This window comes from Pantherophis guttatus, chromosome 18 (assembly GCF_059756535.1).
Source record: "Pantherophis guttatus breed Tessera chromosome 18, ASM5975653v1, whole genome shotgun sequence".
NCBI classification, from domain to species: Eukaryota; Metazoa; Chordata; class Lepidosauria; order Squamata; family Colubridae; genus Pantherophis; species Pantherophis guttatus.
The window spans coordinates 12,140,705-12,155,000 of NC_142080.1; the positions used below are offsets into that span (position 1 = coordinate 12,140,705).

Below are 14,296 nucleotides of genomic sequence, written 5' to 3' on the forward strand. Positions count from 1 at the left end.
GGGGGGGGGGGGTAGTAGCCTCCAGCCAACTTTGATCCATTTGCAAAAGTGAAGCAGGATCGACTTGATTCCTATTTGGGCATCGGGGGGGGGGGTGTTCCGATCCCCCACACACAAAGAAGCCAAGAGCGGAGCGGCTCCTATCCGCGCTGCAAAAGCGCGCAGGAGCGAAGACGGAGCGCAGAGTTGCAACCGGGCGCCCGCCGGTGCTGAGAGCCGGCCAGGGGCTCCCGGGGGGCGGTGGCAGGGGGAGAGGAGGAGGGAGGCGCTGAGCCGGCTGCGGAGGATGGGCGCTGTAGTACGGCCGGCGCGCCCTCCTACCTGGCCCGGTGTCGGGTTGCGCCCAACCCCCGAGCATCGGGGCGGGGCGGGGCGGCTGGGCTGGGGCCGCTGCTCCCATTCTGGGCTCCCGCGTCCTCCTCCGCCGCCGCCGCCACCAGCATGTGCAGCCCGGTGGAGCGGCGCCTGGGCGGCCTGCGGGCTCTGCTGGGGGGCGAGGGGGCGGCGGCGGCGGGGCTGGAGGGGCTGCTCGACCTCCTCATCTGCGTCCACCAGGAATGCAGCGCTGCCCCCCTGCGCCGGGAGCGGCCCGTGCAGCAGTTCCTGGAGTGGGGTGAGTCGGGGGGGGGCTTGTGGGGGGGGGGCTCCTGGGCACGTGCAGAGTGCGGAGCCGCCAGCCGAGGAGCCCTTGGACCACCCGTGCTTCGGTCCCTCGAGGCGAAGGAAAGGGGGGCTTTGCTGGAGCTGGGGAGGGGGGGGCTCAGTAGTTTAGCCCACCCCGCTTTGAGGGAAAGGAGTCTGCCACAAGGGGAAGGGTCTTCGTTGGAAGAGGTCCCCTCTTCCTTCCTTCCTTCCTTCCTTCCTTCCTTCCTTCCTCTTTCTTTCTTTCTTTCTTTCTTTCTTTCTTTCTTTCTTTCTTTCTTTCTTTCTTTTTTCTTTCTTTCTTTCTTTCTTTCTTTCTTTCTTTCTTTCTTTCTTTCTTTCTTTCTTTCTTTCCTTCCTTCCTTCCTTCCTTCTTTCTTTCTTTCTTTCTTTCTTTCTTTCTTTCTTTCTTTCTTTCTTTCTTTCTTTCTTTCTTTCTTTCTTTCTTTCTTTCCTTCCTTCTTTCTTTCTTTCTTTCTCTTTCTCTCTCTCTTGCCCATCTCTGCAAATGATCTTCCTTCCTTCCTTCCTTCCTTCTTTCTTTCTTTTCTCTCTCTCCCTCTCTCCTTTTTCTTTCTTCTCTCTCTCTCTTACCCATCTCTGCAAATGATCTTCCTTCCTTCCTTCCTTTTTCCTTCCTTTCTTTTCTCTCTCTCTCCTTTTTCTTTCTGCTCTCTCTCTCTCGCCCATCTCTCCAATGATCTTTCTTTCTTTCTTTCTTTCTTTCTTTCTTTCTTTCTTTCTTTCTTTCTCTTTCTTTCTTTCTTTCTTTCTTTCTTTCTTTCTTCCCTCCCTCCCTCCCTCCCTCCCTCCCTCCCTAGACCTGCTTTCACCACATTTCTTGCAAGGTTTTCCCCAAATTTTCCCTCCCCCCCCCACCAACTGAATTCTGGGGGGCTGGCATGGGCAAAGGAACTCTCCTTCTGGGTGCCATCAACCCCATGTCAATCCATCCAGTCCCCTCAATCTTCCCAGCAAGGCTCCCTTCCCTGGGTGCCTCCCTCCCTCCCTCCCTCCCTCTGAACCTCCTTCAAACCTTCTACCTGGTGCCTCTTTCCAGAGTTGACAGCTAGAATCCGAAGTGCTTCTCCTCTCTTGAAGCAGAGGAAAATGATTGATGCCCTTCTGGATTGGTGGAGGGCCTTTCTTTTCCTCCTCCAAACAAGGGAGGGCTGGGGAGAGTCGAGAGTCCTGTGGAACTCAGTGCCACTGGGGGTTGAGAGCTGCAAAATAAACTGCTCGGCAAATCTTTGGGGAAGGATGCCTCCTTTGACCAGCGCTGAAAAGTAGGAAGCTGGTGAGGCAGCACTGTTTTTCAAACTTGGTCCCTTTAAGAGGAGTGGACTTCAACTCCCAGAATTCCCCAGCCAGCTGCTGCTGCTGGGGAATTCTGGGAGTTGAAGTCCACTCCTCTTAAATGGGCCAAGTTTGAACAACAGTGATAGAGGCAATACAGAGAGGATGCAGTCCAGCTTCCGTAAATCCCATCCAGCAGAGCAGATGGTTATTGTAGTCCATTGAGCCAGCAAAAGATGGGAGAAACTCTTCTCCCTCCCTCCCTCCCTCCCTCCCTCTTTCTTTCTGTCTTTCTTTCTTTCCTCCCTCCCTCCCTCCCTCCCTCCCTCTTTCTCTCTCTCTCTCTCTCTCTCTCTCTCTCTCTCTCTCTCTCTCTCTCTCTCTCTCTCTCTTTCTTTCTTTCTTTCTTTCTTTCTTTCTTTCTTTCTTTCTTTCGTGTTTCCAAAAACGAGGACACTTTCTGACTCACCCAGAATTATCAGTAAGGCTTGGGAGGACGAGAACAGGTGAAAATCAGCGTAGGAAACACTGCCCAGATGCCAATCCTGGCTACCCAAAACCCCATTGCCCTAATCCTCATCTCTCTGCGCCAATTTTCTCTTTCCCCTTATTCGCACAACCTGTCTTTTTTCATAGGAAGGGAAATCTTAAGAATTGTGGGTGGTGCATCCCAGAAGGGAGAGAACTGAATCCTGGCAGGCCCTAAAGGAAAAATTGGGGCCCGGCTGATTCAGCTCGCCCCACAACACACCCCCACGGATCACCCGTCTCGTTTCATTGATGTCATTGGGCGCTTGCTGGCCAAGCCTTGCAAAGCGACGTCAGCACACGAGATGTGTGAGTCGATGGGGCTTTGTGGTAATCCCGAAGTAATTAGCTTTGGGAGGGAGGGGAGGGGGAGAGAGAATCAGAATAGAGCTGGAAGGGACCTTGGAGGTCTTCTAGTCCAGCCCCCTGCTCAAGCAGGAGATCCTATATCTAGGATCTCAGACTAGGTGGCTCAGTGGCTAAGAGTGTCTTCGTTAGGCTAAGACACTGAGCTTGTCGATCAGAAAGGTCGGCAGTTCGGCGGTTTGAATCCCTAGTACAGTTCTCCTGCGTGAGCAGGGGGTTGGACTAGATGACCTCCAATGTTCCTTCCAACTTTGTTATATCATTTCAGTGCCCAGTTTGGGGTCCTGCCCAGTCCTGTTGGTGCTTCTGGAGTTGTGAAAGGGTGTTGAACCCACCTTAGGCTGCAGGGAAATTTTTAAAAATGAAAGATCTCTACATATTTTATATAGGCTTGGGCCTTCTAGAATAGTGTTATTCGATCTTTGCAACTTTAAGATGGGTGGACTTCAACTCCCAGAATTCCCCAGCCAGCCGTATTCTGGGAATTGAAGTTCATGTATCTAGAAGCATGCTGGGTGGGTAATTCTGGGAGTTGAAGTCCATACATCATAAAGCACAATGATTGGGGAACTCTGGGAGTTGAAGTCCATATATCTTAATGCTGGGTGGGGAATTCTGGGAGTTGAAATCATATATATTAAAGAACAACGACTGGGGAATTCTGGGAGTTGAAGACCATTTATCTAGAAGCGAGCTGGGTGGGGAATTATGGGGGTTGTAGTCCATGTATCTAGAAGTGAGCTGGGTAGGGAATTCTGGGAGTTGAAGTCCATGTATCTGGAAGTGAGCTGGGTGGGGAATTCTGGGAGTTGAAGTCCATTTATCTAGAAGCGAGCTGGGTGGGGAATTATGGGGGTTGTAGTCCATGTATCTAGAAGTGAGCTGGGTGGGGAATTATGGGGGTTGTAGTCCATGTATCTGGAAGTGAGCTGGGTGGGGAATTCTGGGAGTTGAAGTCCATATATCTTAAAGAACAACGACTGGGGAACTCTGGGAGTTGAAGTCCATGTATCTGGAAGTGAGCTGGGTGGGGAATTATGGGAGCTGAAATCCACACTTCTGAAGTTGCTAAATTTGAGGAACATTGCTCTAAGCACTCTCCCATTTCAAGGTTGTCGTAAATTCCCAGCAGATTCCTGGTTGGCCAAACATCCAAGGGAAAGGTGTAAATAAGATTTTAAACGTGTTTGCTGAAGAAACCACAATTCATCGGAGCTATGAATCACCCTGAGCTGGAAGCTGAGGTTTGCAAACAGTAGTTGCCGGGTTCCCACAAACAAACCACAGTGTGGTGCAGCCGAAGAGCCAAACCTGAGTTAAGCCTGGATTGGTTGACTCTTTCTTACTTCCCCAGTTCCCTTCGGGGAGCATCTGTGGTTTGGTTCTCTTTGGTAACTGCCCAGTGGCAATTCCGGCTTCTGGGCGTGAGGCTGAGCAGACACCAAAAGGGTAACTGAGGCCTCATTATTTAATCCAGGGTTGTCCAACCTTGGCCATTTGAAGACCTCTGGACTTCAACTCCCAGAATTCCCCAGCCAGCTATGCTTCTGGCTAGGGAATTCTGGGAGTTGAAGTCCACAGGTCTTAAGATTGGACACCCCTCATCTAATCATCCATATCAATTAAATGTATATGCCGCTTTGAGAAAATGATTTTATTTTTGCACAGTTTCTAGGCTCAAAGAGCTCAAGGCACTGTCCAAATCTTTTCCTGCTTTCTTTTCTTTTTCATCAAGAACAACCGCCCTGCCAGGTAGGCTGTCCTGAAATCCCACAGGGACCCTCCAGGACTAAAAAGGGACTTCAATTCGCATTTCCCTGCTCCTTGTTTACTACCTCGAGTATTGCAGCAAATGGTCTCCACATGCACCATCCTAGAAGTAGCTTTTCTTTTAATTCTACTGCTGTAAAAAATGAATTAGCCAGGAATTTAAGCTATTTAAGCTTCTTCCCCCCCAAGTTAATGAGTTCTGGATCCATAAATCAAGGCTAGCCTTTGCTTTGCCATCCTGGTTGTAAGAGGTCTGCAGTCCAGCTGGGCATTCAATGATAGATAGATAGATAGATAGATAGATAGATAGATAGATAGATAGATAGATAGAGATAAAGAGAGGGAGGGAGGGAGAGAGAGAGAGAAAGAGAGAGAAAGAGAGAGAAAGAGAGAGAAAGAGAGAGAAAGAGAGAAAGAAAGATAGAAAGATAGAAAGATAAAGATAGACAGAGAAAGAGAGATAAAGAGAGAGAGATAAAGAGAGACAGAGAGAGAGAGAGAGAAAGATAGAGAAAGATAGAAAGATAAAGATAGAGAAAGAGATAAAGAGAGAGAGAGAAATAAAGATAGAAAGATAAAGATAGAGAAAGAGAAAGAGATAAAGAGAGAGAGAGAGAGAGAGAAAGTTAGAAAGTTAGAGAAAGATAAAGATAGAAAGATAAAGATAGACAGAGAAAGAGAGATAAAGAGAGAGAGAGAGATAAAGAGACAGAGAGCGAGAGAAAGATAGAGAAAGATAAAGAGAGAAAGATAAAGATAGACAGAGAGAGAGAGAGAGAAAGAGAAAGAGAGAGATAAAGATAGAGAGAGAGAAAGAGAGCTAGACAGACGGATGGTTAGAGATGATAACAGATAAAGAGATAGAGTAAGATGATAGATATACATGATAGATAGATGATAGATTTTTGGGAGGGGGAATTATAAGGGTAGTTTGGAGGGAGGGATCTAAATGTAATACTGAAGTTTAAAGCTTGTATGTCAAGAAGTCAGAGAAAAAGATGCATTCAAAAGTTTTGACTTAGAAAATGTTTTTAAAAAGTTTAGCAGTTTTAAAAAAGGGTGAAAAAAGGTGTTTTTTTCCCCAGTAAGGACAAAGAATTTGAAAGAATACAATGAATCTTGTTAATAAAAATGGTGACAGTTCACAAAGATTATTAGGTGCAAATAGAAATACATCCTATTTCCATAGCAAGGAAGATAAAGCAGGAATGGTTGGTTCAATTGATTATTTTATTCAAAGTGGAAAATATTTTTTCATTTGGATTTCACTTCTGGATTTTGTGCTTGTGAAGAAAAAAGAAAGAAACGTTGACTTTGGGTTTTGTTGATCAGAAAGATTTGTCATTATAGAAATGGCTATTTATATAAAGGTAAAGGTAAAGGTTCCCCTCGGACATATGTGCTAGTCGTTCCCGGCTCTAGGGGGCAGTCCTCGTCTCCGTTTCAAGGCCGAAGAGCCAGCGCTGTCCGAAGGCGTCTCCGTGGTCATGTGGCCGGCATGACTCAACGCCAAAGGTGCACGGAACACTGTTCCCTTCCCACCAAAGGGGGTCCCTATTTTTCTACTTGCATTTTTTCGGTGCTTTCGAACTGCTAGGTTGGCAGAAGCTGGGACAAGTCACGGGAGCTCACCCTGTTACGCGGCACTCGGGATTCGAACCACTGAACTGCCAACCTTTCGATTGACAAGTTCAGCGTCTTAGCCACTGAGCCACCGCGTCCCATGAAGCTATTTATATATTAATGTGTAAAAGCAAAAAGTTGAGGCTGGAGTGTGTTTATCATGTACTGTGCTAGGAAGAGTTGAAGCCAATGCCTTTTTTTCCTTTTTCTTTCCCCCCCCCCTTTTTCACACCCCCTTTTCCTTGTTCCTTTTCCTTTCCTTAATTTCCTATTTCTAGGGGTTTTTTTCTCTTTCTTTGTATTTTATGTAATACCATGTTTCCCCCAAAATAAGCTCTCCCTGAAAATATTTAACCGCATGTGCCGCTGGTCCCCGCCATTTCCTCTGGTTAGGGTTAAGGGGACAGAGCTGGAAATCAGGTAAGACGTCAAGAGGAGCCTTATCTTATTCCAGGCGCCCCAAAGTAATAAGACCTCCCCAAAAATAAGACCAAGTTTTTTGGGGTTCAAAAAAATATAAGACAGGGTCTTATTTTCGGGAAAACATGGTAAAATAAATAAAAAAATTGGATAGATAGATAGATAGATAGATAGATAGATAGATAGATAGATAGATAGGTGGGGGGGTGGGGGGGTGGATGGATAGAGAGAATAGAAGGCTGTGAAAATATTTACAGACCCCTCAAATCCTGGACATAAACTGTTTCAACTCCTACCCTCAAAACGACGCTATAGAGCACTGCACACCAGAACAACTAGGCACAAGGACAGTTTTTCCCCGAACGCCATCACTCTGCTAAACAACTAATTCCCTCAACACTGTCAAACTATTCACTAAGTCTGCACTACTATTAATCTTCTCATCGTTCCCACCACCCATCTCCTCCCACTTAATGACTGCATGACTATAACCTTGTTGCTGTATCCTTATGATTTATATTGACTGTTTCCTAATATGATTTGATTGCTTATTTGTTCCCTATGACTATCATTAAGTATTGTACCTTATGATTCTTGATGAACGTATCTTTTCTTTTATGTATACCGAGAGCGTATGCACCAAGACAAATTCCTTGTGTGTCCAATCACACTTGGCCAATAAAGAATTCTATTCTATTCTATTCTATTCTATTCTATTCTATTCTATTCTATTCTATTCTATTCTATTCCATTCCATTCCATTCCATTCCATTCCATTCCATTCCATATTTTCTATTCTATTCTATTCTATTCTATTCTATTCTATTCTATTCTATTCTATTCTATTCTATTCTATTCTATTCCATTCCATTCCATTCCATTCCATTCCATTCCATTCCATTCCATATTTTCTATTCTATTCTATTCTATTCTATTCTATTCTATTCTATTCTATTCTATTCTATTCTATTCTATTCTATTCTATTCTATTCTATTCTGATGGATGGAGATAGATAGATAGATAGAGAGAGAGAGAGAGAGAGATAGACACAGACAGACAAACAGCCAGCCAGCCAGCCAGCCAGACAGACAGACAGACAGACAGATAGATAGATAGAGACAGAGTGAGAGAGAGAGAGTTGGGTTATGGATAGAGATGGCAACAGAAAGAGAGAGAAAATAGAGAGAAAATAGACAGCCAGACTACCCAATCGATCTGTGATTCAGCATAGTGTGCAAAAGAAAACTTAGAGCAATCAAACAAACAAACAAGACCCCCAAATTGCACTAAATAATTAAATCCAGTCCCTGACCATCAAAAGCAAAAGGGGGTGAGGTGGGGGAACCTGTTGGATCTTGATCTGAGGGGCAGGAATGCCATAGTGCCACCAGAGGCCCTTTCCCACGGAAAGGCTCCACCAGCAGCTGGGACGACACCCACAGCCTGCATACAAGCAGGTCAGCGAGTGGGGTGGCGTGGTTTCTTGGTTCTCCTTGGCATGAAAAGGATGGGTGTATTATTTCCGGCACACCTGCCCACATCTGGAATTCATTTTACGCATCAAGAGGGATCTCGTTTTCTTCGACTCGCAAACTTGCCCTTCTCTCCCTTTTTTCTCTGACTCAAAGCCAATGGAAAGATCGGCAGTTCGGCGGTTCGAATCCCTAGTATAGGTCTCCTCCTGCGTGAGCAGGGGGTTGGACTAGATGACCTCCCAAGGTCCCTTCCGACTCTGTTACTGTTTACCTGTGTTTCCTTTGAAACGAGATTGTCTTCTGGCTACATTGTGGGTCTGGTTCACGCAACCCACAAAGACAAGGCTGGGTTGACCACAAGTAGCCAGCTGCTCTCTGAGCCAGGTTTAGGATGTTGTGTGAATCTAGGTTTAAACCTGGACAAATGATCCCCCCCACACACACCTTAAACATAGAAGATTAGTCAGAAAGTGAGTCGGTCAGTTAGAGAGATCAGAGAAGGTCTCCTGTAGTTGCTGTTCTACCCTTCTGAGGTGTCTCTTCGTTGGAAAGTTTCTAGTCCTCATTTTTTCTGTTGAAAATGGCCGATTTAAACAGGGAATCTACCTTGATACCTCTGTGTTTAGATTAGATTAACGGAGTTGGAAGGGACCTTGGAGGTCATCTAGTCCAACCTCCGTCCAAGTAGGAGACCCTACACCATTTTTGACCGATGGCAGTCCAGTCTCTTCTTGGAAGCCTCCAGGGATGAAGCTCCCACAACTTCCGAAGGCAACTTCTGTTCCATGGGTTGATTGTTCTCACTGTCAGGAAATTTCTCCTTATTTCCAGGTTGAATCTCTCCTTGGTCAGTTTCCATCCATTCTTCCTTGTCTGGCCTTCGGGTACTTTGGGAAGTAGCTTGGCCCACTCCCAGTGGTGGGATTCAAGTAATTAAACAACCGGTTCTCTGCCCTAATGATTTCTTCCAACAACCAGTTTGCCAAACTGCTCAGAAAGTTAACAACCGGTCCTCCTGAAGTGGTGCGAACTGGCTGAATCCCACCACTGCCCCCTCCTCTCTGGGGCAGCCCCTCAAATATCAGAAGATGCTCTCCTGTCTCCCCTGGTCCTTCTGTTCCGTAGACTAGCCAGGCCCAGTTCCTGTAACCGTTCTTCCTATTTTTGAGCCTCCAGCCCCTTCATCATCCTGGTTGCTCTTCTCTGCACTCTTTCCAGAATCTCAAAATCTTTTTTATAGTGTGGTGACCAAAACTGGATGCAGGACTCTAGGTGTGGCCTTACTAAGGGTTTATAGAGTGGTATTAAGACCTCCCTTGATCTTGATTCCATCCCTCTGTTAATGCAGTTTAGGATTGCATTGGCTTTTTTGGCTGACTTACTGTGAGTCACAGTTCTTAACTTGAGCCAGCCTTCCATAATGTGGGACCCTCTGTATATGTTAAATCCTAAATCCCATCATCCCCAGCATCAGGCTTATCCATAGGGTGTGGTCCATAAAGGCAAGACGGCAGACAGTGGGATCAAAAATTTGTTTTGTTTTTTACATGCCCGGATACCCTCACATCTTGTACATCCAACACACCCAGCCTAATGGTAGTCCTTTTTTAAAAAAAAATTTTTTTTTGGTTTATATGCCGCCCTTCTCCGGAGACTCAGGGCGGCTTACAATGTGCTCAGCAATAGCCTTCATCCTTTTGTATATTTATACAAAGTCAGCTTATTGCCCCCACAAACTGGGTCCTCAATTCACCTACCTTAGAAAGGATGGAAGGCTGAGTCAACCTTGAGCCTGGCGAGATTAGAACCTGCAGTAATTGCAGGCAGCTGTGTTAATAACAGGGTGCTTAGACCACTGTACTATCAAGGCTCTTGATTTACAACCTTTCATTTAGTGAGCATTCAAAGTTACGACGGCACTGGAAAAAAGTGACTTATGACCGTTTTTCACACTTATGACCATTGCAGCGTCCCCGTGGTCACATGATCAAAATTAGGATGCTTGGCAACTGGCGTGTACTTAATGACGGTTGCAGGGTCTTGGGGTCATTTGAGCCCCTTTAGTGGCCTTCTAACCAGCAAAGTCGATGGGGAAGCCAGATTCGCTTAACAACCATGTGACTAACAACCACAGTGGTTCACTTAACAACGGGAGCAAGAAAGGTCTTAAAATGGGGCAAAACTCACTTAATAACCGTCTCGCTTAGCAACAGGAATGTTGGGCTCAATTGTGGTCCTAAGTGGAGGACTGCCCGTATTACAGAAATCAACTTAACTGGGCTGAAATCAGCAGGCAAGAGTGATTTAGGACCGTTTCTTACGGCCTTATTGTCGTCGTAAGCCGAGGACTGCCTACAGAGGAGTCCAAATCGGCAAATATATTGCAAAGGGCGGGATATCATAGAATCATAGGATGATAGGATGATTGATTGGAAGGAAAGGGACCTTGAAGGTCATCTAGACCAGCCTTCAAATGTGGCAAAATGATTAAAGATGTTTTCCGTCTATCCGTGCTTCTCAACCTTGGCGGCTTTAAGACGGGTGGACTCCAACTCCCAGAATTCCCCTGTGGGGAATTCTGGGAGTTGGAGTCCACCCGTCTTAAAGCCGCCAAGGTTGAAAAACACTGTGCTAATGTGCCATATTGGTCCATCCTTTTGCGTAACACACAGATGAGCGAGAGGACCACTGTTGTTGTTGTATTTCCGTGTTACAAAATGCACAAGTGCGCAAAGGAGTGTGGCCTCCTGTGATCCTTGCTGTTATTAAGATGCCCGGCTGTATTCAGTTCGATTTGGCAGCTGTCACTCAGCCATTGTGGACGCTCAATGAAACATGGGCTGAGTTCCCATCACAGGATGCACGACGTAAAGTCACACAGGTGTGCAAAGGTAGATTTTCACTGACCCGGTTGTGTACTCCTTATCATTCTGGACCTCCTCTATCTTTCATTATTTCCCACTATATTTACAATATATGATTTTGGCTGCAATTCATACCCACATTTTATCAGTTCTCTGGATGGCTCTGATTGTGATCTTCCTCGAAAAGGACCAAGTCCTTTGATACCCTTATCTGGAGACCACCGCGGAGGTTCACAAGTGGTCCTTGATTTATGGCCATTTGTGGGGTCCGTGGTGCTCTCTGAGCTTGGTGCTTTTCTTGCAGATGCTTCTGTCTATGGAGCTCCTAAGTCATGCAGGCCCTGGTTGTCTCAAAGATGCTTTCCCAAAAGGTAACTGGACTTTCCTTGAAGACATTTCGCTTCTCGCCCAAGAAGCTTCTTCAGTTTTGAAGGGAAGCTGAAGAAGAAGAAGAAGAAGAAGAAGAAGAAGAAGAAGAAGAAGAAGAAGAAGAAGAAGAAGAAGAAGAAGAAGAAGAAGAAGAAGAGGAGGAGGAGGAGGAGGAGGAGGAGGAGGAGGAGGAGGAGGAGGAGGAGGAGGAGGGGAAGAGGAAGAGGAAGAAGGAGAAGAAGAAGAAAAAGAAGAAGAAGAAGAGGAGGAGGAGGAGGAGGAGGAGAAGGAAGAAGGAGAAGGGGAAGAGGAAGAAGGGGAAGAGGAAGAAGAAGAAGAAGAAGAAGAAGAAGAAGAAGAAGCACTGAAGAAGAAGCACAAGCACTGAAGAAGAAGCACTGAAGAAGCTTCTTGGACAAGAAGCGAAACGTCTTCAAGTTCAGTAAGAGCCTTGATAGTACAGTGGTCTAAGCACCCTGTTATTAACACAGCTGCCTGCAATTACTGCTGGTTCGAATCTCGCCAAGGCTCAAGGTTGACTCAGCCTTCCATCCTTTCTAAGGTAGGTAAATTGAGGACCCAGTTTGTGGGGGCAATAAGCTGACTTTGTATAAATATACAAAAGAATGAAGGCTATTGCTTAACGCATTGTAAGCCGCCCTGAGTCTCCGGAGAAGGGCGGCATATAAATCAAATTTAAAAAAAAAAAAAAAGTTAAGTCCAGTTGCCTTTTGGGGGAAAAAAAACCACCTTTAGAAATGCAGATGTTTAATCGCCCAACTAGGTAATGTCATCAGTGCTAGAAGGAAGTGGGGGTTTTGCTCTTATTTTATATATTAGTGGCTATGTGCACTTGTTTATGGATCAGTCGAAGTGATGCCGGTCGTGAAAAAGAGTGACAGGAGGACCCCCGTTCAAAGCGATAACCGTCGCACAGGCCTTATTTATTATTTTTTATTTATTTTGTCGCATTTCTATGCCGCCCAACTCCCAAGGGACTCTGGGCAGACAAACGATGGCAATTTGGGGCAAATTTAAGGTTGGTTGCGGCCTCTTGCAGTCATGTGATCAGGTTGTCTTCTCCTGCAAGCAAAGTCAATTGGAGAAACTAGACTCGCTTAACAGCCACACGATTCGTTTAATGACCATGTTATTCATTTAACAACTGGTAAAAAATGAGTCCGGTCCTGTAATGATTCATTTCATGGCCCCATCACATAGTAATGGAAGGGCTTTCGTTGTGGTCATAAACCGAGGACTTACCTGTATTGGCCTGTCGGAAGATTTTTTTTAAAAAAAATCAATCTACAAGTAGTCCTCGACTTACAACAGTTCGTTTAGGGACCATTCGAAGTTACACCATCAATGGAAAAAGTGACTTACAACCGTTTTCACACTTAACGACCTTTACAGCATCCCCATGGCCATGTGATCAAAATTGGGACGCGTGGCAACTGACTCGTATTTATGACGGTCGCAATGTCCCGGGGTCACGTGATTCCCTTTTGCGACCTTCTGACAAGCAACGTCCATGGGGAAAGCTGGATTCGCTTAACGTCCGTGTGACTAACTTAACAACTCACTTAACAACGGTGGCAAAGAAAGGTCGTAAAACGGGGGAAAACTCACTTAACAAATGTTAGCAACAGAAATGTTGGGTTCCATTGTGGTCATAAGTCGAGGACTATTACTTGTATTTAGGGTGTATCCGGGGCATAGACCAAGGATTCTGTAATCGTTGTTTCCAATGTGTGATTAGTGAAAATTGGCCTGTTGAGACAATGAGAAGTAGCAATCCACTTCTTGTCTGGATTTCATCATGGGATTATCAGATTAACAGAGTTGGAAGGGACCTCGGAGGTCATCTAGTCCAACCCCCTTCCCAAGCAGGACACCCTGCACCATTTCTGACCGATGGCAGTCCCGTCTCTTCTTGAAAGCCTCCAGGGATGAAGCTCCCACAACTTCCGAAGGCAACTTCTGTGCCATCGGTTGATTCTTCTCACTGTCAGGAAATTCCTCCTTATTTCCAGGTTGAATCTCTCCTTGGTCAGTTTCCATCCATTATTCCTTGTCTGGCCTTTGGGTGTTTTATCCTAGAACATCTCAGGAGCCTTGTCTATGTCAGGAGTTGCCAGGAAGGACACAAAGTGGGCCTGATCTGCTTCCAGGTGGATGAAAGAACATAGAATAACAGAAGGGACCTTGGAGGCCATCTAGACCAACCCCCTGCTCAAGCAAGAGGCCCTAGAGCCATTGCTGGAGCCTTTTAAGAAGAGACTTGTCTGAAATGGTGTAGGTCTCTTGCTCGAGCAGGGGGTTGGATTAGATGACCTCCAATGTCCCTTCCAACTCTCTTATTCTATGTTCTCTCCAGCCTCTTCCCTAAAAGCCTGCAGTGATGGAGCAGCCGCAACTTCTGGAGGCGAGTAGTTCCACTGGTTAATTGTTCTCACTTTCAGGAAATTTCTCCTTAGTTTCAGGTTGCTTCTCTCCTTGATTAGTTTCCATCCGTTGCTTCTTGTCCTGCCCTCAGGTGCTTTGGAGAATAGGTGGGCCCCCTCTTCTTTGGGGCAGCCCCTCAAATATTGGAACACTCTAGAATATCCCCTCCCCCCCGCCCACCAGATCTTCTCTTCGTCAGATTAGAGATACCCAATTCCTGCAACCCTTCTTATGTTTTAGCCTCCAGAGCTCTTATCTTCAATCATAGGAGAGGAGAGGGGAGGGGAGGGGAGGGGAGGGGAGGGGAGGGGAGGGGAGAGGAGAGGAGAGGAGAGGAGAGGAGAGGAGAAGAGAAAGAGAAGAGAAGAGAAGAGAAGAGAAGAGAAGAATATATAGAATAGAATAGAATAGAATAGAATAGAATAGAATAGAATAGAATAGAATAGAATAGAATAGAATAGAATAGAGAGATGGAATGGAATAGGAAGGAAGGGAAG

General features: G+C 45.9%; 1 protein-coding gene across 1 annotated transcript in view; it reads left to right on the forward strand.

Moving 5' to 3' along the window:
* Window positions 1-357: 357 nt before the first annotated feature.
* CDC42BPG (CDC42 binding protein kinase gamma) overlaps window positions 358-14,296 on the forward strand; it is a 102,794-nt gene continuing 88,855 nt past the window's right edge. Inside the window, exon 1 of the mRNA XM_060691855.2 lies at window positions 358-613. Within this exon, the coding sequence (XP_060547838.2) occupies window positions 442-613 (172 nt within the window). The 5' untranslated portion in view covers window positions 358-441. The remainder of the gene's footprint in view (window positions 614-14,296) is intronic.